This window comes from Phodopus roborovskii, unplaced genomic scaffold (assembly GCF_943737965.1).
Source record: "Phodopus roborovskii unplaced genomic scaffold, PHOROB, whole genome shotgun sequence".
NCBI classification, from domain to species: domain Eukaryota; kingdom Metazoa; phylum Chordata; class Mammalia; order Rodentia; family Cricetidae; genus Phodopus; species Phodopus roborovskii.
In genome coordinates this window covers 13,085,925-13,106,686 of record NW_026126629.1, presented here as the reverse complement: position 1 = coordinate 13,106,686, position 20,762 = coordinate 13,085,925, and the positions used below count along the sequence as shown (strand labels likewise).

General features: G+C 44.6%; 2 protein-coding genes across 2 annotated transcripts; both read left to right on the top strand.

Moving 5' to 3' along the window:
- The first annotated feature begins 326 nt into the window (after nucleotides 1-326).
- On the top strand, nucleotides 327-8,556 carry Lrit1 (leucine rich repeat, Ig-like and transmembrane domains 1). The gene is made up of 4 exons (XM_051206855.1): nucleotides 327-448; nucleotides 2,425-2,891; nucleotides 5,544-5,849; nucleotides 7,580-8,556. The coding sequence occupies exons 1-4, from the start codon at nucleotides 327-329 to the stop codon at nucleotides 8,554-8,556; spliced, it is 1,872 nt and encodes a 623-aa protein (XP_051062812.1).
- A 7,873-nt stretch (nucleotides 8,557-16,429) lies between these two features.
- On the top strand, nucleotides 16,430-20,493 carry Lrit2 (leucine rich repeat, Ig-like and transmembrane domains 2). Its single transcript, XM_051206885.1, has 3 exons — nucleotides 16,430-16,539; nucleotides 16,833-17,614; nucleotides 19,736-20,493. The coding sequence occupies exons 1-3, from the start codon at nucleotides 16,430-16,432 to the stop codon at nucleotides 20,491-20,493; spliced, it is 1,650 nt and encodes a 549-aa protein (XP_051062842.1).
- The last annotated feature ends 269 nt before the right edge of the window (nucleotides 20,494-20,762 follow it).

The window sequence follows — 20,762 nt, the reverse complement described above, 5'->3', positions numbered from 1 at the left end:
CATTCAGTTAGTCACTAGTCACTTGCTTCTTGGCAATTGGCCTTCTGCTTTGTCTTGCAGTGCCCTAGCTTGTTCTGGCCTGGGGTTGGTGCTATAGAGGGATTCTCTCCCTCCCCTCAAGACTGGGTGATTCAGGAAGCAATAAGCTGCTGAGTGCTGGGACTAGGGCTCCCTCCCTAATCCCCAGCCTGCATTTATCCCATGGCCTTGGGTGGGGGTTGGAGAGTGATGAGCAAGTGGATAGCTGCTGGACTTACTGGAAAAGTACCAGGAAGGAGCGCTCCCAGGGCAGGCCCGCTGCCTGGGCCCAAGAGGAGCCAGAAGTCATGTGGGTAGCCATGGGCATGCTTTGGCTCCTTGCCCTTGGGGGACCTCACCAGGCCTGGAGCTTCTGTCCCTCTCAATGCAGCTGCAGCCTGCACATCCTGAGTGATGGCAGCAAGGCCAGGTATGACACCATCAGGTGTGGGATGGGTTATCAAACCTAGGTCTATCAGCTAGGCAGAGTTGGGTGGGGCAGGATGCCTAGCAGCTGTCCATTTACTCACCAGTCCCCTGCTCCCACCTGAGGCCTTCTGACACACATAGACATGTTGGATTTGGGAACTTTGAAACCCAAGGTCTTGGGACAGGAGTTTGTGGTGTGTCATTTTCAGTGAGCAGGGGGTTCTCTCTGCCCAGGAGGATGTGGGATGTGCATAGGCCAGCTTCTAGAAGTTTTTTCCTGACACTTCCTTCATGTTTCTGGGAGGGAGAAGCTCTTTTTATAAGACTAGATGTTTCTTTTTTCTTTTTCTCAGTTTTTCCCTCTATTTGCTTCCTTCCATTTTTATCACCCTCTTTGTACCTCCCAGATCCTTCTTTCTAGGCACCTCCCATTCTCAAGATACCCAGTCACATTGGGGTGTTTTTGCCTCCTAACCCATGGTGGGACATATGCCTCCCTGTATACTTTCCCCTACTTGGACGCATATAAGGCCAGAAATGCCTGTTCCATTGCAGGAAGCTCCCTTCCTTCCTCAGCACACTCCTTGATTTTCCTTCATATTTTCTTCTCCTCTTCATGGACCTCTGAAGCGAAAGCCGGTGTGGTTGGTGGGCCCTTGCCTTTCTCATGGAGCTCATTTTCTTCTCTTGTCAGCAAACATTATATCATCTTTTACCAATGCACTTGGCTTATTCAGGAGGAGACTTATTCTAATGTGCTCAAGGATTTCAGTACCTCACTCAGGGCTTTTCCTATCAGCATTCCAACCTTGTAGAATCTATCATCCTTTCTCCTTTGTCTCACATGAATACTGAAGAACCACTGACGATGATTTCTGACCGTGGAAATGATGTTATTGGAACTAACCTTTTCACATGATGCTGGCAGTATTGGGTTGGTTGGGGATGATGGAGGCTGAGAATGAAAAGAAACCTCCAGAAAAGATAACTTGAATATTCTGGAGAAAAGAAAGCATTGCATTTTACATGTTTGGTGATTTAATTCATATGGAAAGTAAATACATTTTCTTTCACTCAGCTAGACAGGTTGATGCTTAATGATGCTTAGTCAGCCTGGAACATGGCTGATGACTAAGGACAATGTGATGAGGGTGTTTCATGTCACCCTGGTCACAAAGATGGTACCATCCACAGAGAGCAAGTGCCTCAACGTCACATGTCATTGATGATGGAACCAGTACTAAAATCCATGGATCTAATTTTTAGACTCTGGGAACTCTACCATGTGTGTGGAGCAGAAGATTCAGCCAACTGCACAGAGTGTCTTACTGGGCACTGAGGCCATGAAAGCATGCAGGGAAGCCCAGGCCTCTAGCAGGCATTGACTATACACTGAGATCATATTTTTGTATGTCAGATGCCTTCCTCAGACCCAGCTCTAGCCTTGTAGAGTAGCATCCTAGCACCCTTCCTGAGTCATATTCAATTCCTGAACACAGCATTAAGTGTGCCCCTGGGAATCACAGCTGCAGCTGTGTGTGTTGGGAGGTGGCTGGCAGGAACAATATGGACACTTAGATAGATGTTTCCCCTTTCTCTTAGTCCCCAGATGTTAGAGTGGCTCATGTTAGGCTCTTCCTACCCTTCAAGTCCTCCCTTGACCATTTTCTTCCCTGTTTAGGAACAACTTACCTATTAATTCCCTTACTTTACCTGTATCCATACCTTCTTCCTTGTTAACATCCTACCCATGCACATAGGCACTGTATGTCTATACACTATGTATTAGAGTCTCCCTAATACATACATTGTCAACAGCAGCAGACAGACACTATGACTTTAATTCCATGTTCTGAGGAGCTCCCTGCACTTACTTAAGACATTAGACACTGCAGTTGGTATCTGTTGTTAGCAAACAGATCTGGGGTCTCATAAGGGAAGGCTGTTTGCTCAAATATTCCCCATTTTTGTGACCAGGACAGTGGTATGCAGCGACCCTGACTTGACCCTGCCCCCTGCTTCGATTCCTCCGGACACCTGCAGGTTGCGCCTGGAGCGAACCGCCATCCGCAGGGTGCCTGGAGAGGCTTTCCGGCCTCTCAGTCGCCTGGAACAGCTGTGGCTGCCCTACAATGCTCTCAGCGAGCTCAGTGCCCTCATGCTCAGGGGCCTGCATCGCCTAAGAGAGCTGCGTCTGCCTGGAAACCGCCTGTCTGCTTTCCCCTGGGCTGCTCTCAGGGATGCTCCGCAGTTGCAGCTGCTGGATCTCCAGGCCAATCGCCTGGCGACTTTACCACCTGAGGCTGCACACTTCCTGGAGAACCTTACTTTCCTGGACCTCTCCAGCAATCAGTTGATGAGACTTCCTCTGGAGTTGCTGGACACCTGGGCTCACCTGAAGACCCGACCCTTTCTTTCTGGTCACCGTGCCAGGCTAGTCTTAGGTAATCAAGATGGCATCCTACATGGCATCTTGGGGTTTTGGGAAACTATTCAAGCCTCTCTGAGTCTGATGGACATCATGCTCACCCTCTACACCCGAGGGAATGATGTCAGCAGTAATCTCAGGTTTAGTAGCTCTAGGCAAATGGAGCCAGCTCATATTCCAGCATTAGAAATAAGAAAACTGACCCCTATGCTCCCTGCCCTCTCCTCTTCTCCCCTCTCCACTCCCCTCCCATCCCCTCGCTCCGTATTCCCAATTTACTCAGGAGATATAGTCTATTTCCCCTTCCCAGTATATCCATGTATGCCTGTCTTTCTTAGAGTCCTCCTTGTTTCCTGGCTTCTCTGGGGTTGTGGGCTTTATGCTGGTTATCCTTTGCTTATTTCTAATATCCACTTATGAGTGAGTACATACCACATTTGTTTTTCTGGATCTGGCTCACCTCACTCAAGGACAGAGAGGGAGAGCAAGGAATGAGATGCCTTGATAGAGGGAGCCATTGTGGGGTTGTTGAGAAACCTGCACCAGGGACATTCCCAGGAAACCACAAGGATAAGGCCAGCTAAGGATCTAAGCAATAGTGGAGAGGGTACCTTAACTTTCCTTCCCCTGTAATCAGATTGACGACTACCTTAATTGTGATCTTAAACCTTTATCCAGTAACTGATGGAAGCAGATGCAGAGATCCACACCTAAGCACTGGGCCAAACTCCTGAGGTCCAGTTGTAGATGCTGAGGAAACCCACAGAAACAGCTGACCCAAGCAACTAGGAGCTCACTGACTCCAGACTGACAGCTGGGGAACCTGTATAAGGCTGAACTAGGCCCCCTGAATGTGAATGACAGTTCTGTGGCTTGGGCAGTCTATGGGACCATTGGCAGTGGGACCAGGATTTAACCCTAGTGCTTGAACAGGTTTTTTGAAGCCCATTCTCTATGGAGGGATACCTTGCTCAGCCTAGATACTTGTGGGAGGGCCTTGGTCCTGCCTCTTGTGATGTGACAGACTTTGATGATTCCCCATGGGAGGCCTCACCCTTTGAGGAGTGGATGGGGGGGGTAGGTGGTGGGAGCAGGAAGAGGGAAGGGAGAGGGAACTGTGATACTGTGATTGGTATGCAAAATAAGATTTTGCTTTTTCAAAGGGAAATAAGAAAACTGAGACTCAGGAGCTCCCTAGTCACCAGACTGTGGCCCTGTTAAACTCAATTTCATAGCTCAGGATGGAGTGAGTCAGCACATATGTCAGCCAGACCCTCTGCCTCTTCTATCCTTTCCTGCCCCTAAAAAACCAAAGGTTTGCCAAGTAAAATAAGCAAGTATTTACTACTGGGGTGGGGAGGAGCACCTGCCTGCTCCTGGGACTGACAGGTACAGAGTAACTGAAAAAGCCATTAAAAGTGAAGAGGTTAATGATTCCTTTGTCCCTTTTCCAATTCTAATCCCTCTCTCCTAAGTGCAGCTACTAATTATCATGTTTACTTATCTTTTACAATATGTTTACTTGTGCACACAAGTACACTCACACACACACAAGCTGTGTAACGTTACAATTTTTTTTTTATGTATTTGTCTATGCAGCATATGCATGTCTGGTGCCCTTGGGGACCAGAAGAGGGCATTGTAGCCCCCTATATCTGGAGTTACAGATGGGTGTGAGCCTACATATGGGTGCCAGGTCCTCTTAACCATGGAGCTATCTCCAGCCCCAGGTGTTAAATTTTAAAAATCATATTGTATGTATTAACCATCACCAATTTTTTTTTCATTCAACAATATATCTCAGAGATCTTTCTAAATAGCTGCAAATGAGACAAGTTCATTTTCCACACTAAAGCAACCATCCCCCTTCAAAGGTCTCTAAATTGTTTCCAGTGTGTGTATGCAAACACAGCTGAAGGGCAGGAGCTGAGAAGCGAACTTGCTAAATAATACAGTACAGTACACATGTTAAAATTTTTATAATCAATTTGGTGGCTTCTAAAGAGGCTGATAAAATTTTCAGTCTTTGTGACTAGTGAGTGAGACCACCCATCCATATGGTCACTAAGTAAGTCCTTTTGCATATTTATGTGTATGTAGCATGCTGTATGCATGCTTGCATGTGTATGGGCACATGTGTGTGAGCAGGTGCACATGCATATGAATGTACAAGTTGATGTCATTTGTCTTCCAGGGTCATTCTCCATTTTATTTCTTGAGGCATGGTCTCCCACTAACCCAGAGTCACTGATTCAGCTAGTCTAATTACAGCTTGATCTGGGGATTCACTGTTTCTGCCTTCCTAGCTCGAGCAATACAGGCTTCCACCATGCCTGCCTGGCTTCATGTGTATTAGGAAATTCAAACTCTGGTTCTCAGGCTTCATTCACCCTGCCATCTCCTCAGACCCAGTGAGTATTTCTAAGTGACTTGCAATTCTTGATACTGTAAACACTTTGTGAAGAAATAAACAGAGAGGAAAACCAATGCTGGCACTGAAGATGAAAAACCACATCTCTGGTCACATATTTAGCAAGGCAAGGGGCAGGGACTGGAGGTTAGTTCTGCTGACTCTGAGTGGGAAAACTGCTCCATCTTCCCAGAAAAAACATGCTGTTGGATCCAGAGATCCAGGGTTAACCCCTTGCTTACTCTCTCACTCCTGTAGGGCTTCAGGACAACCCCTGGGTATGTGACTGTCGACTCTATGACCTGGTTCGTCTCCTAGATGGCTGGGCTTCAAACTTGGTCTTCATCGAGTCTAGACTGAGGTGTGCCAGCCCACGAAGCCTGGCTGGAGTGGCCTTCAGCCAGCTGGAACTGAGAAAGTGTCAGAGCCCAGAGCTCCGTCCTGGGGTGACCAGCATCGTATCCCCTCTGGGTAGCACGGTATTGCTACGCTGTGGAGCAACTGGGATGCCAGGTCCTGAGATGAGCTGGAGAAGAGCCAATGGCCGTCCACTCAATGGCACAGGTGTGTGAGCAATAGGCCTTCTGTGTTGAGTGCTGGATTGATAGAGGTGGGTCAGCTTCCCAAATGGAGAGTGGACAGAATCAGCCTGGATTGGTATAAGCCAGGCTGGGCTCTGACCTGCCTGAATACAATTGGCTAGAATCTGGTCCTATGCTGGTCATTGATTATGACAATGACTCTCAACCTATCCTGTTATTTCTCATTAGTCACTTTATTATCAGAAACCTTATTATCAGCGGCCCATATTGGGAGCAATACAAAGTTAATGTTTTGTTTTTTGAGCCAGGGTTTCTCTGTGTAGTACTGGCTGTTTTGGAACTCACTCTGTAGTTCAGGCTAGCCTTAACTCAAAAATCTGCCTGTCTCTGCCTCCCAAATGCTAGGATCAAAGGTGTGTACTGACCTGCCCAGCACAAAGTTGATTTTTAGAAAATACTCTTAGTATATTTAATAGTTTAGTAGGTTTTTGTTTTTAAGTGTTAACTCAGAACCACCAGGGATAAATAATGATGGAATTGCTGTCTGTTGAGATCTTCTTATGGGTCCAACATTATGTTAAGTAAATTATGTCCACAATGTCATTGAACTTTAAAAAGCAGGTGAGGTTGGGCATGGTGATCTGAGTCTATAGCCCTAGCATTCAGGAAGCAGGAAGGTCAGAAGTTCAAGGTCAATCTTAGCTGCACAGAGAGTTAAGGGTTAGTAGACTGAGTTACATGGGACCTTCTCTCAGAACCACCGCCACCCTGAGCCAAACCAAACCAAAACTTTCAAAAGCAACCTGATTATCTTTTCTTCATGTGACTAAATGAAAGTACTGAGAGGCAAATGCTTGCCCCATATCACACAGCTCATATGTGAGTAAGTTGGGATTCCAGTTGTCTAGCCCTGGCTTCAGTGTCTATTCTGTCTGAGTTGTATGGGCAGAGGTAGATCATCTCTGTTACAGTAGCAGCAGGGACAAGAATCACAGCCACACACAGGCAGACAATAAGCTGAGGAGAAATAATGACTTGGCACCCACCTGGAAAATATCACATCCCTTCCAGCTTTCTTCTGTCCCCCTCACCAAGGCTGATGACTGTTGCTCTAGAATAGAGATTTTGGAACAGTTTGCAGAGTGGTGCAAAATCACGAAGGTGAGGGTGTTGGTTAGATGTGTCAGTTGGGGTGTGCAGGGGTGGGTATGGCACTTCCCGATCACCCTCTCTGCCTCTTGCTCACCCCTGAACCTACCTATCTCCAATGCATTGCCTGCTCCCCTGAGGGGTCACTTTTGCAGTACCCTGGATCCCAAAGGGTAAACTGTGGGCATGTCAGACTCAGAAGGTAGTTTATTCTTGAGTCATCCAGTGAGCTGGCCTTAAAGGACTTGTGAGACCTCCCTCTTGGGTGGTCTCACACACTTACACACCTGATTGTGTGCTCAGTTACCCTTATTGTTTGGGTACTTGCATATGTACATTTACACTAACAGCAGCTAACACAGCTTATTAAGTAAGCACTTACTATGTGCCAGCAGGTGTCCAAAGCACTTCCTAGGTATTAACTCACCTGACTCTGGTAACAACCATTAGTAACCACAGGCATCGTTTTCCTTAAAGTGCATGCCACTATTTTCTTGGGATGAGTGGTATTTACTACAGTGTGTATAGGTCAGGGGCTGTGTGTGACCTTGCCCTTAGAAGGGAGCCTGGGAAGACAACTCACTCATGCCTTTCTTTCCCTAGTGCACCAGGAAGTCTCCAGTGATGGCTCAAGCTGGACTTTGCTGGATCTGCCTGTTGTGTCTCTCTTTGACTCCGGAGACTACATCTGCCAGGCCAAGAATTTCCTAGGGGCTTCTGAGACCCTGATCTCCTTGATTGTCACTGAGCCCCAGACTTCTACGGGATATAGTGGGGCTCCGGTGGCCCCGTGGGCAAGGACAGGAGAGGGGGCAGAAGCTGCTGCTTACAACAACAAGCTGGTAGCCAGGCATGTTCCGCATATTCCTGAGCCCTTAGCCGGGGCTACCAAGCCCTCCGTGCTCAGTGTAAAGGAGGAGCTGGAGCTCCAGCACTTTCAGATGGACGTCCCAGGAGAGTTCTCCAGAGAGCAAGCAGAGCATCAAGAAGCCCAGATGGTCAGGTCTCTCAAGGTGGTGGGAGATACTTACCACAGTGTGTCGCTGGTGTGGAAGGCCCCTCAAGCTGGGAACACAACTGTCTTTAGCGTCCTTTATGCAATCTTCGGGCAGCCTGACATGCGGAGGATGACTGTGGAGCCTGGGAAGACTACTGTCACCATTGAGGGGCTTGCTCCAAAGACCAAGTATGTGGCATGTGTCTGTGAGCGGGGCCTAGTGCCCACGAAGGAACAGTGTGTCATCTTCTCTACTGATGAGGTGGTAGATGCAGAGGGCACCCAGCGGCTCATCAACATGGTGGTGATCAGCGTGGCAGCCATCATCGCGCTACCTCCCACCCTGCTGGTCTGCTGTGGGGCTCTCCGAAGACGCTGCCACAAGTGCCGCACTGGGGGCTCTGCAGAGGCATCTGGTGCCTATGTCAATTTGGAAAGACTGGGCCACAGCGAGGATGGCTCAGAGGAGCTGTCCAGGAGCAGCCTCAGTGAGGCAGATAGGCTTCTCTCAGCCCGCTCCAGCATGGACTCCCAGGTCTTGGGAGTCAGGGGTGGCAGACGCATCAATGAATATTTCTGCTAAGCCTGAGTCCTCACTCACACCTGCCTAGCCGCTCTCCCTCTTGGGTGATCTCACACACTTTCACACCTGATTGTGTGCTCAATTACCCTTATTGTTTGGGTACTTGCATACATGTACATTTACACCAAAAACAGCTAACACAGCTTATTAAGCACTTATTATGTGCCAGCAGGTGTCCAAAGCACTTTGTAGGTATTAACTCACCTGACTCTCGTAACAACCATTAGTAACCACAGGCATCGTTTTCCTCTCTGTTTTCCTGGAGAAGGAACAGGTGTTAAGTGTTTTTGCTTCTATCAGTCAGTTTCTGCTCTCTGGTATGCAGCATTAAGATACTTACTTTTACACTATGTCTGTAGGTTGACAGGCATAGCTCTGCTGTGTGTGTCCCATTGGGGCCCAGGGGTCGAGAATAACAGTGGCTACTTGGGGCAGACTTTTCTCAGATGGCATAAGAGAAATGAGTAAAATCATGCACTGCCTCTAAATATCTTAGTGTGAGATTGCTTTTGCCCATATTGTTTCTGCCAAAGAGTCTCATGGCCAAACACAACTTTAACAAGGCAAGCAAAGATACTAATCCTCTGACGGTGATGAGGGAGACAAAACGTTTGTGAAACAGATTTACCGCCTGGCCCACCACAGTTCTTCCACTGGGGAGTGGCAGCTCTAGCTTTTGACCAGGCAGTTGGACAGTTGGTTCTACTGGAAAATCCTTACCACCCTCTACATTCCTTCATGCTTGTATTTATGCCAACTTATAGACACCCTAAACAGTCTTTCTATACACCAGCCACATTTTTTAACACACACACACACACACACATACACACCTCATCTATATTGTGCCCCCCCCCATTGAATTCTAACATTCAACCTTTGGGATGCTTGAAAATAATCATTTTATTTGTAATAAAGTCTCTAGAATACTGCTCTTTTGCTCTCAGCATGCCAGCATGGAGAGAGCCAAGAATCATCTACAACAGAGGCAACTGTCATGCCCATTTTGTCTCACACCCATTCCATTCCCATAGAGCAGGCTTTTCAATGTTTTCTGAACTGTTCTTGGTTTTGGAGAGGACCTACGAGGTTTTCTGGTCAAGCAGCAGGCTACTTCAGAGGAGAATTCCTGCTGAGTTCTGCCCAAAGCCAGACAGAAGGGATGTTTTTGCACAGGAGTGTATGGATGTTTCTAGCAGAAGACTCTCGGTATTCCTTGTCAACAGAGAAGATGGAGATCAGGTCTTTGGCTTTCAGAGTCAGAAGTGATCCAACGAAATCATTTACCTAGTACCATCCACAGGGTACTTCACTGCCTATGTATGTTGACTAGATACAAATCTCCTTCCTATTTGCAAAAGACTTCACAAAATATTCCTAACAGCCCATTCTGGAGGCTGGGATATTTGATTTTACAGAAATGAGAACCAAAGAACTAAATACATATACAAGGAGAAAATGGAGTGTCTTTTGGAATCCATGTCTTTGACAACTTTCTGGATGCTACATCTTTATTCAGTGTTAACTTCTGGAGTACAATCTATAGCAGATTTAATAAGAAAAATGAATTTTTGGCAGCCACTGAAACCTGGAATCAGAGACACAAGAACATATTTGCACATGGTAACAGATTCACCAATCTTAGATGTTTTTCTGTTGCCTGACCCCGAAAGTTGCATTTGATTATAACTTATGAGTCATCATCATTAACAAGAAAAGTTTTTTGGTTGAACAGTAATGGCCTTGTCTACATTAGGGATCAACATAATTTTTTATAAGCAAAGCCATATAAGGACTATCACAGGCTTTGTCATTGCAAATGGAATGCGTGAAAAGCAAGTATAGACTATATGCGAGTTAATGGGCATGGATGTGATCCAGTAAAATGTTTATAACAACAAATGATAAACTAGAGACAACATCCAATTAGCTTTATTGAACTTTTTGGAAGAAAAATCAGGAACTTGGAAGAAAAAATTAAAATTAGGATGCTCAATATTGACCAAGAGATAGAGGAGGAAGAAGGAGAGAAGAAAGAGAAAATGTGGGTGGGGATCAAACTCCAGTAGGACTACCTTCAGGGTATGTGACCATTGCCTGCAAGATGGCTGGCCTCTTAGTGTCCATGTATGAGCTTTCCTTTATGTGTTTGCCTTCCCTGATTTTTCTCTTGTAGGAAAGAGTCATGCTGGCAAATGAATAAATAAACGGCATCTGGTTTACATACTAACCTTTTAGTATAACTCATCCTCTGAAAACTGAATGTTCTCTGAATAACCTAGAAAAACAATTCTTGGTTTTCTGTCCTCAAGGCCAGCTGCTACCTGAGTTTTGGTGATTCTGTGGTAGACTGGACCTGGGTGGATAGTTTAGCACTTGGAAGCAGAAACAGGCAGAAAGAACTATGAGTTCGAGGCCAGTCTGGTCTACAAAGCAAGCTCTAGGGCAGCCAGGGTCCATACAGAGAAAGCATATCTCAAAAAAGAAAACAGAAAGAGAAAAGGCTTTATCTAGAGAAAATAGAGGAGGTCTATCTCCTACCTAGTAGCTCATACAGTTCTCTGTCTGCTCTAGGATTTCTCAAAGTGGCTAATATTTGGGAAATAAGGAGCACTTTCTGATTGAATAAAATATTTTTTTTTTATTTTGAGTCTGTTCAGATAAGTCAGGGATGATATTCCAGTAGCAATTAATATCTATGCCACAATCACACAGTAATTCTTCTCCAAAAACTGTCTTGAGAGAATTCTATAATCCATGTTACTAAAAGCCTCCTTCAGGAGGGGAGATGAAGAGGAAATACCCTCAGATCCTCTCCTTGATGTCAGGGTCTCATGATTTTTAGGACTACATTGGCAACAGGTTAACTAAGCTGAACAACAACACTATTCAAGTAAGTGTATTAGTTATGGTTCTCCAGAGAAACAGAACTTATAGAATGAATCTATATATCATCTATGTCTATATCATCTATCTAGATTCTAAAAAATACCCTTTCTATATCTATACGCATATCCATATCCATACGGCATTTATTAGAATGGCTTACAGGCTGTGGTCCAGATAGCCAAAAAGATGGCTGCTTACCAATGGAAGATCCGAGAATCCAGTAGTTATTCAGTCCACAAGGCTGGATGTCTCAGCTGGTCTTCAGTATATGCTTGAATCCTGAAGAAGTAGGTTCCAATGGACTTGTCATGAAGAATGAGAGCAAGCAGGTAAAGACAGCCAACTACTTCTTTCATGTCTTTATGGAGGCTGCTCCCAGCAGGCATGGCCTAAGTTAAATGTTGATCTTCCCAAAAGGAAGTTCCAAGTTAAAAGTGGGTCTTCCTGCCACCAGGTGTGGTGGCACACACCCTTAAGCTCAGAATTCAGGAGGTAAAGGCTGGCAGATCTCTGTGAGGCCACCCCAAACTAAAAATTGAGTTCCAGGATAGCCAGAGCTGTTACACAAAGAAACCCAACCTCAGAAGAAGAAAAAAGGTGAGTCTTCCCTTTTTAGATGGGAAGAAAAATAATCCCTTAAAGGTGTACCTAGATGCTTGAGTTTAAGGAAAGTCTGTGTTAATCAAGTTGACAACTGAGACTAGCCATCACAAGTCCCCTTTTTGTTAACTTGGGCACAATCATACCTCCTCATGCCATGCTTATTTTCCAAATAAAAACAATAACCAGGTCAAAAATATGCCTATTATGATATAATTATCCCTCATACAACTGAAAACACATTCTAAGTACCTTGTCCTAAGCGATTGTGCAAATGATTACCAGCCGACAATCCACACCTCCAGAGAAGCTAGGAAACAAGGAGGACCCTAAGAGAAATGAACATGGTCCCCCTAAGAAGGGAAAAGGGACAAGAGCTCCTGAATAAATTGAGAGCACTGTGGGGGGGGAGTAGGAGAAAGAGGAGGGAAGAAGAGGAGCAGGAGGAGAACTTGAGGGGTTGTGAAGAGTCAGGCGGAGAATAGAGGAGAGCAAGAAAAGAGACACCTTAATAGAGGGAGCCATTATAGGTTTAAAGAGCAATCTGGAATTAAGGAAATGTCCAGAGACCTACAAGGATGACCCCAACTAACAATCTAAGCAATAATGGAGAGGCTACCTTAAATGCCATTCCCTGATAATGAGATTGGTGACTACCTTATATGCCATCCTAGAGCCTTCATCCAGTAGCTGATGGAAACAGAAGCAGACACTCACAGCAAATCACTGTGCCAAACTCCTGGAATCCATTTGGCAGACAGAGAGGAGTGATGAGCAAAGGGGTCAAGACCATGCTGGGGAAACCCACAGAAACAGCTGACCTGAGCAAGTGGGAGCTCACAGACCCCAGTCAGACATTATAGAAACAGCATAGGACCAAACCAGGCCCACTGAAAGTGGGTGTCAGGTTGCCTGGGCAGTCTATGGGGCCTCTGGTAGTTGGACCAGTATTTATCCCTAGTATACACATGGACTCTGGGAGCCCACCCCACATAGAGGAATACTCTCTCAGCCTAGATATATGGAGGAGGGCCTAGGCCCTGCCCCAAATGATGTGACAGACTTTGTGATCCCCCATGGAAGGCTTCACTCTTCCTGGGGAGTGAATGGGGGTGGGATGGGGTTTTGTTGGAGGGCATGGGAGTATGAGAGGGAAGGGAAACTGGGATTGATATGTAAAATAAAATTGTTTCTAATTTAAATAAAAAGATTAATAAAAAACACATTATAAGTTTTACAATAGTTGGCGAAGTCCCTTGAGGGACACTTTTAGTATTTCAAATTTTAAATATGACAACCACTGACATTCTCTTAATTGATGCTACATTTTAAGAGAAATGGAATTGTGTGTGTGTGTGTGTGTGTGTTGTGTGCGTGTGTGCGTGTGTGTGTGTGTGTGTGTGTGTGTGTGTGTGTGTGTGTGTGTGTGTGTTTCCTGGCAGGAGCCCTCCTGCTTCTGGAACCAAAACTTTTAGGCCAGCAGAACTTGAGGTAATGGGAACAGGAAGGAGAAAATTTTTCTATTGGGTCACTAGGGGTGACAGTGAGTGGATAATGCCCCTTTCCACTCATGATTCATCCTAGCTATGGAAGGAATCATACCATATATTGAACACTGATTCAAAGCATATACTATTTTCTGGAGAGCCCTGCCACAGCCCTCCAGGCTGCTGCCACCAAATGATGCTTTAACTGTGTGGTCAAAGGGCCATCTGCTTCAGGATGGTAGGGAATATGGTAAGACCAGTGGATTCTATGACCATGTGCCCACTTTCACTCTTCTCTGCAGGTGAACTGAGTTCCTTGGTCAGAAGCAATATTGTATAGAATACCATGATGGTGGACAAGGCATTCAGTAAGTCAGTGGATGGTGGTTTAGGCAGAAGCATTGTGTACAAGAAAGACAGATCTATAACCAGAATAACTATCTACTCCAGAAAGAACAAAGTATTGTCTTTTTCCATGGAAGAAGTGGCCCAGTGTTGTTAACCTGCCACCAGATCGCTGCCTGTCCCACATCGGGACCACAGACTACACCATGCAGAAGTGGACAGCTGCAGCATTACAATCCTTTTCTGGGACAACCCTAAAAGACATCAGTGAAGGGAAATCTTCACAGTGTGTAGAACTTTGGGCAGTACACATAGTCTTACATTTTAACCACAAAGAGAAATGGCCAGATGTGTGAATGTTCTTTGACTTATGGGCTGTAACCAATGGACTGGCTGAGTGGTCAGGGACTTGGAAAAGGCATGGTTAGAAAACTGGTGAGAAAGTCATCCGAGGACAAAGGATGAGGACACATCTCTCCAAGTGAGTGAATGATGTGAAGATACTTGTGTCCTGTATAAATGCTCCCTCAAAAGGTGACTTCAGCAGAGGAAGAGTTCAATAACTAAGTAAATAAGGTGACCTGTTCTGTGGGTCCACAAACAAAGTGTACATGGTGGCAGAGATGGAGATTATGTGTGGGTTTAACAACATGGACTGCCACTCATCAAGGCTGACCTGGCTACAGCTGCCACCAAGCTAGCTTTAATTGTTCCCTCTCCACTCCCTCACAGCTGCTTCCTGTGTCCCTTCGCAAAATAAGGGGATGGTGGTTAGAGGTAACAAAAGTGAATAACCTGAACGATTCATAAGATGACATGGCAGTAGACATTCCTTACAAGCTCTAAGACATCTTCTAACCATGTGAACAGGTCTGAATTTATGTTAAGTAGCATATAGAGTGGACAGAGAAAACAGTGTAAGAAAGAAAGTCTTTTTTTTTTTTAATTTTTGGCTTTTATATTTGGGTATAATAGGAAAGAAAGGAATTTACTTGGCTTTCAGATACCCATTCATTGAATTGCAGAGTCCCATGGAGCAAGTCTAACTAAATCTTGCAAAACTTAGCAGAGGGTTCTGGAATAAAAATCATTCAGTGTTGATTCTTTGAGGTCAAACTGGCCAGACACTGATGTTCTTCCCAGCCTACTGCTGGGTGTGGGCTGCTTTGGGAAGAACCTTGCTTTGTGAAATCACTCCTTGCACCTCATCTTTTGAATACAACATCAGCACCTCTCACATGGACTTTGTGTACACAGCTAACTCCCTCTTTGGATTTTTTTTCCTTGAAAGGAATTGCAAAGATGTACCCAAATATTGAGTTAGATTGCCTAGGAATGCCAGCAAATGCATCTGGCATGAGTGGGAAGCCTGGAGTGTAATCAGCTTAGCTGATGACCCATTTCCCCTCACCAGTTAACTACTGAGCCGATTTGTTTTCACTGAAGCGTTTTGTACGGTATAATGTATATTATGAGTTTTACAAGAACTCATGATGTTTTGGTATTTTCTTGAAGTGACCCCAATTAATAAGAAAGCTGATTCTTCTGTGCATCTAAAAACTCTATCATTATAAGGGGTGGACTGAGTGCTGGGCACTTCAATTAATCTAAACATTTCCTGGACATGTTGTGAGATGTTTGTTCATATTTGCATTCTGTAGAGGAGAAACAGAGGTTCACAAGTTAAAAGATATCTCGCAAACCTTCAGACTCAGAGGCATAAACACAAAGAAGACTAAAAAAGGAAATATACAGCGAGTTTTTCTTACCACCACCAGGCCTGGCAAACATGGCTTACAGTGAATAAACAATAAATATTCAATGAGTGAAGAGTAGTAGAGTAATATGATTACCATAGATAACATTCACAAGCTTGAAACTTGGTCTTTGTGGTGTGAGGCAGTGCTTTGGAAAAGTCAAGGAAAAGATATGTGCCATGAAGCTTTTTGCTCCAGACCCCAAAGCTTTGGCTTTATGTTTTTAAACTTCTTTGTGAAAGGGCGCCCTGATGCATCTCTGAGTCTAGCGATATGAGTTGGAGAAGTAGCTGTCATAATGCAATGAAGTGTGAACAAACACATTATCCATGGTGCTAGCAGACAGCAAGCAAGGGCATAGTCACAGAATTTCTTTGTTGCTCATCATCTGCTTTGGAATTTGGGGATTGTTTATAAACTGGAAATTATGATGTGCATTTTGGCCAACTCCTGAGTGGTTGTGCTCAGGATGTTAACACTTGATTATTTTCCTGTACTCTTTGTAAGAGACAAGGTAGGAGCAAAATAGAACTTGATGTATGACCTATACTTCTCTTTCCAAACTCAAGAAGCAGAGCTTGGTAGACTTTCTCATTTCAGTTAAGAGGCCCAACTCCTTCCCCCATGGGCTTAGCCTGAGCTTGGGAGCTGGACTGTAACAGACCTCAGAGTATTCAGGGCTTTAGTGAGGCTGTGTTGACCTATATCCTCATGGATTACCAATAATAGGATTTGCTACTCAGAAGCTGAGACCATACCTACCCAAAACACACAGGGCATTGCCTACAGATAAATATGGCTTTTGTTTTTTACTGTTTCTTGCAAGTTCTTGTCTTTTGGGATACACACACAGCTCAGCCTTTCTGTCTGCCAGGGTGCACCTGCTCAGAGGAGAGTTTTGGCAGGTGTGCTGTGCTGACAGGATTCCAGAGGGTGAGGGGGTGATGAGGGGGTTAGTTTTATTTAGGGGTAATATGGAATGACACAAGCTTAGAGATTGTGAGAAATCAGCTAAATCTCCGTGGGATTCATTTAGTTGGTTCTGGAATTTATAGAGCAGAACTTTTTTTTTTTAATCATTATAAATCTTTTATTTCAAGTCCATTTTTTATTTAATCCCTAAGTGTAATGACAGTACCTATTCAAGACCACTTCTAGATACCCTGATGCTTATCAAGTTTTGTGCTTTCTTATACAGGAGTCTACAGTGCATGTCTGTATCTTTGGGAAAGACTCCAGGCAACTTTCCCGAAGAACTCAAGCAAGTGAGAATTGAAAACTCACCCTTATTTGAACTTTCCCAAGGAGTTTTCACCAACATGAGTACCTTGGAATACCTTTGGCTCAACTTTAACAATGTCACTGTGATCCACCTAGGTGCCCTTAAGGACCTGCCAGAGCTGAGAGAGCTGAGACTTGTGGGGAACAAACTCCGTTCAGTACCCTGGACAGCGTTCCGTGCCACCCCGCTCCTACAAGTCCTAGATCTCAAACATAACAGGATTGACGCACTCCCTGAATTGGCTTTTCAGTTCCTAGCCAACCTGACATACCTTGACATATCCTCCAATAGGCTGACAGTTGTATCCAAGGGTGTCTTCTTGAACTGGCCAGTCTATCAGAAACACCAGCAGCATGGCTGTGAAGCTGAGATTCTCTCCAGGATGGTATTGGCACTGCACAATAATCCCTGGGTATGTGACTGCCGTTTAAGGGGGCTTGCTCAGTTTGTCAAGTCCATTGGTCCCCCATTCATACTGGTAAATTCTTACCTGATATGCCAGGGGCCTGTCTCTAAGGCAGGACAGTTTTTACATGAGACCAAGCTTGGTGTTTGTATGAAGCCAAATATCTCAACCCCTAGTGCTAATGTAACTATCCAAGTAGGAAAGAATGGGACCCTGCAATGCTTGGCACAAGCCAGGCCCTTGCCAACCATAGCATGGAAATATCCTCTGAGCACATGGAGAGAATTTGATGGTAAGCTACGTGTATCCTCTGGGTCTATATGGGAGGGGGAGTGCAGAGGTCTGTTAGGAGTCTGTCTCATTACAGAGGTTTAAACTGTGCCTGTCATGAAGGATGGGTGCAGATAAGATTGATATATATGTGCATTGACTCTCCAGAATATAAAAGAGCCCAAGATAGCATTCCACTATCAGCACTATGTAAAGTGGGTACATGTAGATCTCATATATAATAGATATACTGGAGCTGATGATTTTATATACAATGTAAATGTTAATAGAATTACATATGAACAAATACATTTTGGGGGAAGCTTCTAGAAGAAAAGCACAATATTAATATTTTAGAATCCTAAAATTTCTAGCTTGAACTTATTTTAGTAAGTGTCACCAGAACCATGTGGAGTGCTTATTTGAAATAAGATTCATAAAGTTCTGCTCTAGAGATTTGAACTCAGTGAGTCCAGGGCTAATAATATGTATTGTTACATATGTGCTCTCACAGTGTTCCTCTTAACTGATTCCCGTAAGGTAAGTACAGCAATTCCTACACATCAACTGAATATTTACTTCAATAAATGCTCAAAATTATAATAGGACCTACAGGGAGGAAATGACTTTTAGGGACCCAGCACTGGGTCATGAGATTGTACCTCCTTTCTTGAAGTAGATTTCAGTATTTCTGGAAGTCAGGCGAGGGCTCCTGAGGAGCATGCTGGAGCTGGAAGGACATTTGTAACTTCCTAACTATTCCTCTGTCTAGAACGGCTGAAATGAAATAAAGTTTTGAGGGATAAAGCCAAGTCAGTTGTCATAAATGATGATGAACCCCCAGGTGGTTAAAAAAAAATACCCAATTGACTAAATGTTTTACTTTTCCCTTTATTTTGATCTTGCCCTGTTGACTGGGAGTCATGTGCTAACAGCAAAGAGAGAGACATGATTCATCACTGTAGTTTTCTTTTAAAATCAAGGAATGTTTCCAGAAATGCTCTTTCATCACTTGTTTTACAAATGTCTTAACTTATTTATTTTATGCGTATGAGTTACTTTTGCTGTAATAAAACACCATAACAAAAGCAACTTGGGTAGGAAAGGATTTATTTTTCTTATGCTTCCTCATCACTGTTAATCAATGAAGGAAGTCGGGACAGACACTCAAACAGGGTTTGAAGAAACATGGAGGCAGGAGCTGGTGCGGTGCTGCTTACTGACTTATTCTGTATGGTTTTCTCTGTCTGCTCTTTTATAGAACTTAGGACCACCAGCCCAGCCCAGGGGTGGGCCCACCAACATTGGTCACCAATTAGGAAATGCCCTTCAGGCTTGCCTACAGCCTGATTTTATGGAGACATTTTCTCAACTGATGATCCCTTCTCTCCAATGACTCTAGCTTGTGTCAAGTAGACAAAAAACTAGCCTGCCCAAGGAGTGTTTTACCTTCATGTATATCTGTGAACCACATACATGCCTACTGCTTGCAGTGGCCATAAAAGGACATTGGACCCACCTGAAACTGGAGTTAAAGATAGCTATGAGCCCCCATGTGAGTGCTAGGAATTGAGCCCTTACCTGCTAAATTACCTTGCTGGCCCCACTATAATCATTTTTAATACTGTGCCATAGCTAGTCTCCCTGAAATAATAACAGGTAAGACTTAATGATGTTTTCTATAAAATTTGTAAAGCGCTTAAGCACTTTGCCCAGGACAATGCACTTGAAAGTGGTGGGAGCCCACATATTTGATTTCCAGGTGCTGAGGCACTACATATCTAGGAAGGTATAAACTCCTTTGGAGCCCAATTTGAAAAATCTCAAGCCATGGTATTAGGCTCAGCAAGGCCAATGTGGGCACAACTAACGTTTAAAAGAATATGGACTCCTTAAATAGAAGAATGGGATCTACATTATTTATGAACAACCATAAATAAGTTAATAAGCTACTCCAACCCTCAGCATCTTATATACAAATTGAATGCTTACTCTATAGAGTTTCTAGAAAGATAACCCCCATACAAGGTATACATGCTTAATAGATAGTAACTATCATTTTAACACAAGATCTAACCTTGCTAGAACTCCCCAGTTGTCTACCAAGAAAATGCACAGCTGTTTTGTTCTTCCTTTCACCCAGTGTTGGCTTCATCAATTACAGAAGACACCATTTTGTCCCAACTTGTGATTCCAACAGCTCATCTGATAGACAGTGGTAATTACACTTGTATGGCCTTCAATTCTATTGGCAGAAGCTCCCTTGTCATCTCAGTCTACATCCAGCCTGCCCAGGCCATGCCTGGATTGCATTCTCTTTCCATCGTCTCCGAGAGCAGTATCTATGTTGACCTTCGGGTGGTCAAGCAGACGGTGCACAGCATCTTTCTAGAGTGGTTCACAGTAACCAACCTTCTGGAGGAGCAGTGGCTCACTCTCTACATCACATCTGATGAAGCTCTCGGGAAGAAAGTGGTCCACATAGGCCCTGGAATCAACACATATGTTGTGGATGACCTCCTTCCTGCTACAAAATATCAAGCATGCCTCAGCCTGAGGAGTCAGCCTCCAGGCCAGGGCCAGTGTGTGGTCTTTGTGACAGGCAAAGACCATGGTGGGTTGGAGGGTCGTGAGCGCCTCTTGCATGTCACTGTGGTCTTGTGTGCTGTGCTCCTGGCACTGCCTGTGGGTGTTTATGTGTGGGCAGCCCAGGGGCCATACAACTGCAGTGAGTGGTGTTTTTGCTGCTGTTTCCTTCGCAGGAAAACACTCAGGTGCCCCCACGCAGTACCACAGTGCAAGGATAGCTCTTTCAAAGATCTTCCAGCTGCCCATGAAGATGGTGAGGGTCACAGAGTCTTGGAGGGGATTGAGGAGATAGAAAAGGAGTGTAACAGTTAACAACCCACCATGGATTGGAAACGGGTGGATCTCTATGTAACAAGGTTCTTATCAGGCTATCTTTGGGTCACCAGTCTGCAAATAATGACCCAGAGACTTACTATTAATTATGGAAACTTGGCCTTAGCTTAGGCTGGGTTTTAACTAGCTCTTATAACTTAAATTAACCCATTTCTATTAATTTACATTCTGTCACATACCACCCATCCCACTTTTTCCATGTCTCCTCTCCATGTCTGGCTGGTGACTCTGCCTTTCTTCTTCCCAGA

Bases quoted from the DNA above. Each gene is read 5' to 3' on its own strand.
- Lrit1 (XM_051206855.1), top strand. From the start codon at position 327: ATGTGGGTAGCCATGGGCATGCTTTGGCTCCTTGCCCTTGGGGGACCT. The intron at 449-2,424 runs GTATGACACCAT...TTTTGTGACCAG, and splicing joins AGTGATGGCAGCAAGGCCAG to GACAGTGGTATGCAGCGACC. The intron at 5,850-7,579 runs GTGTGTGAGCAA...TTCTTTCCCTAG, and splicing joins CCGTCCACTCAATGGCACAG to TGCACCAGGAAGTCTCCAGT.
- Lrit2 (XM_051206885.1), top strand. From the start codon at position 16,430: ATGGCTTTTGTTTTTTACTGTTTCTTGCAAGTTCTTGTCTTTTGGGAT. The intron at 16,540-16,832 runs GTGTGCTGTGCT...TTTCTTATACAG, and splicing joins TCAGAGGAGAGTTTTGGCAG to GAGTCTACAGTGCATGTCTG. The intron at 17,615-19,735 runs GTAAGCTACGTG...CCTTTCACCCAG, and splicing joins CACATGGAGAGAATTTGATG to TGTTGGCTTCATCAATTACA.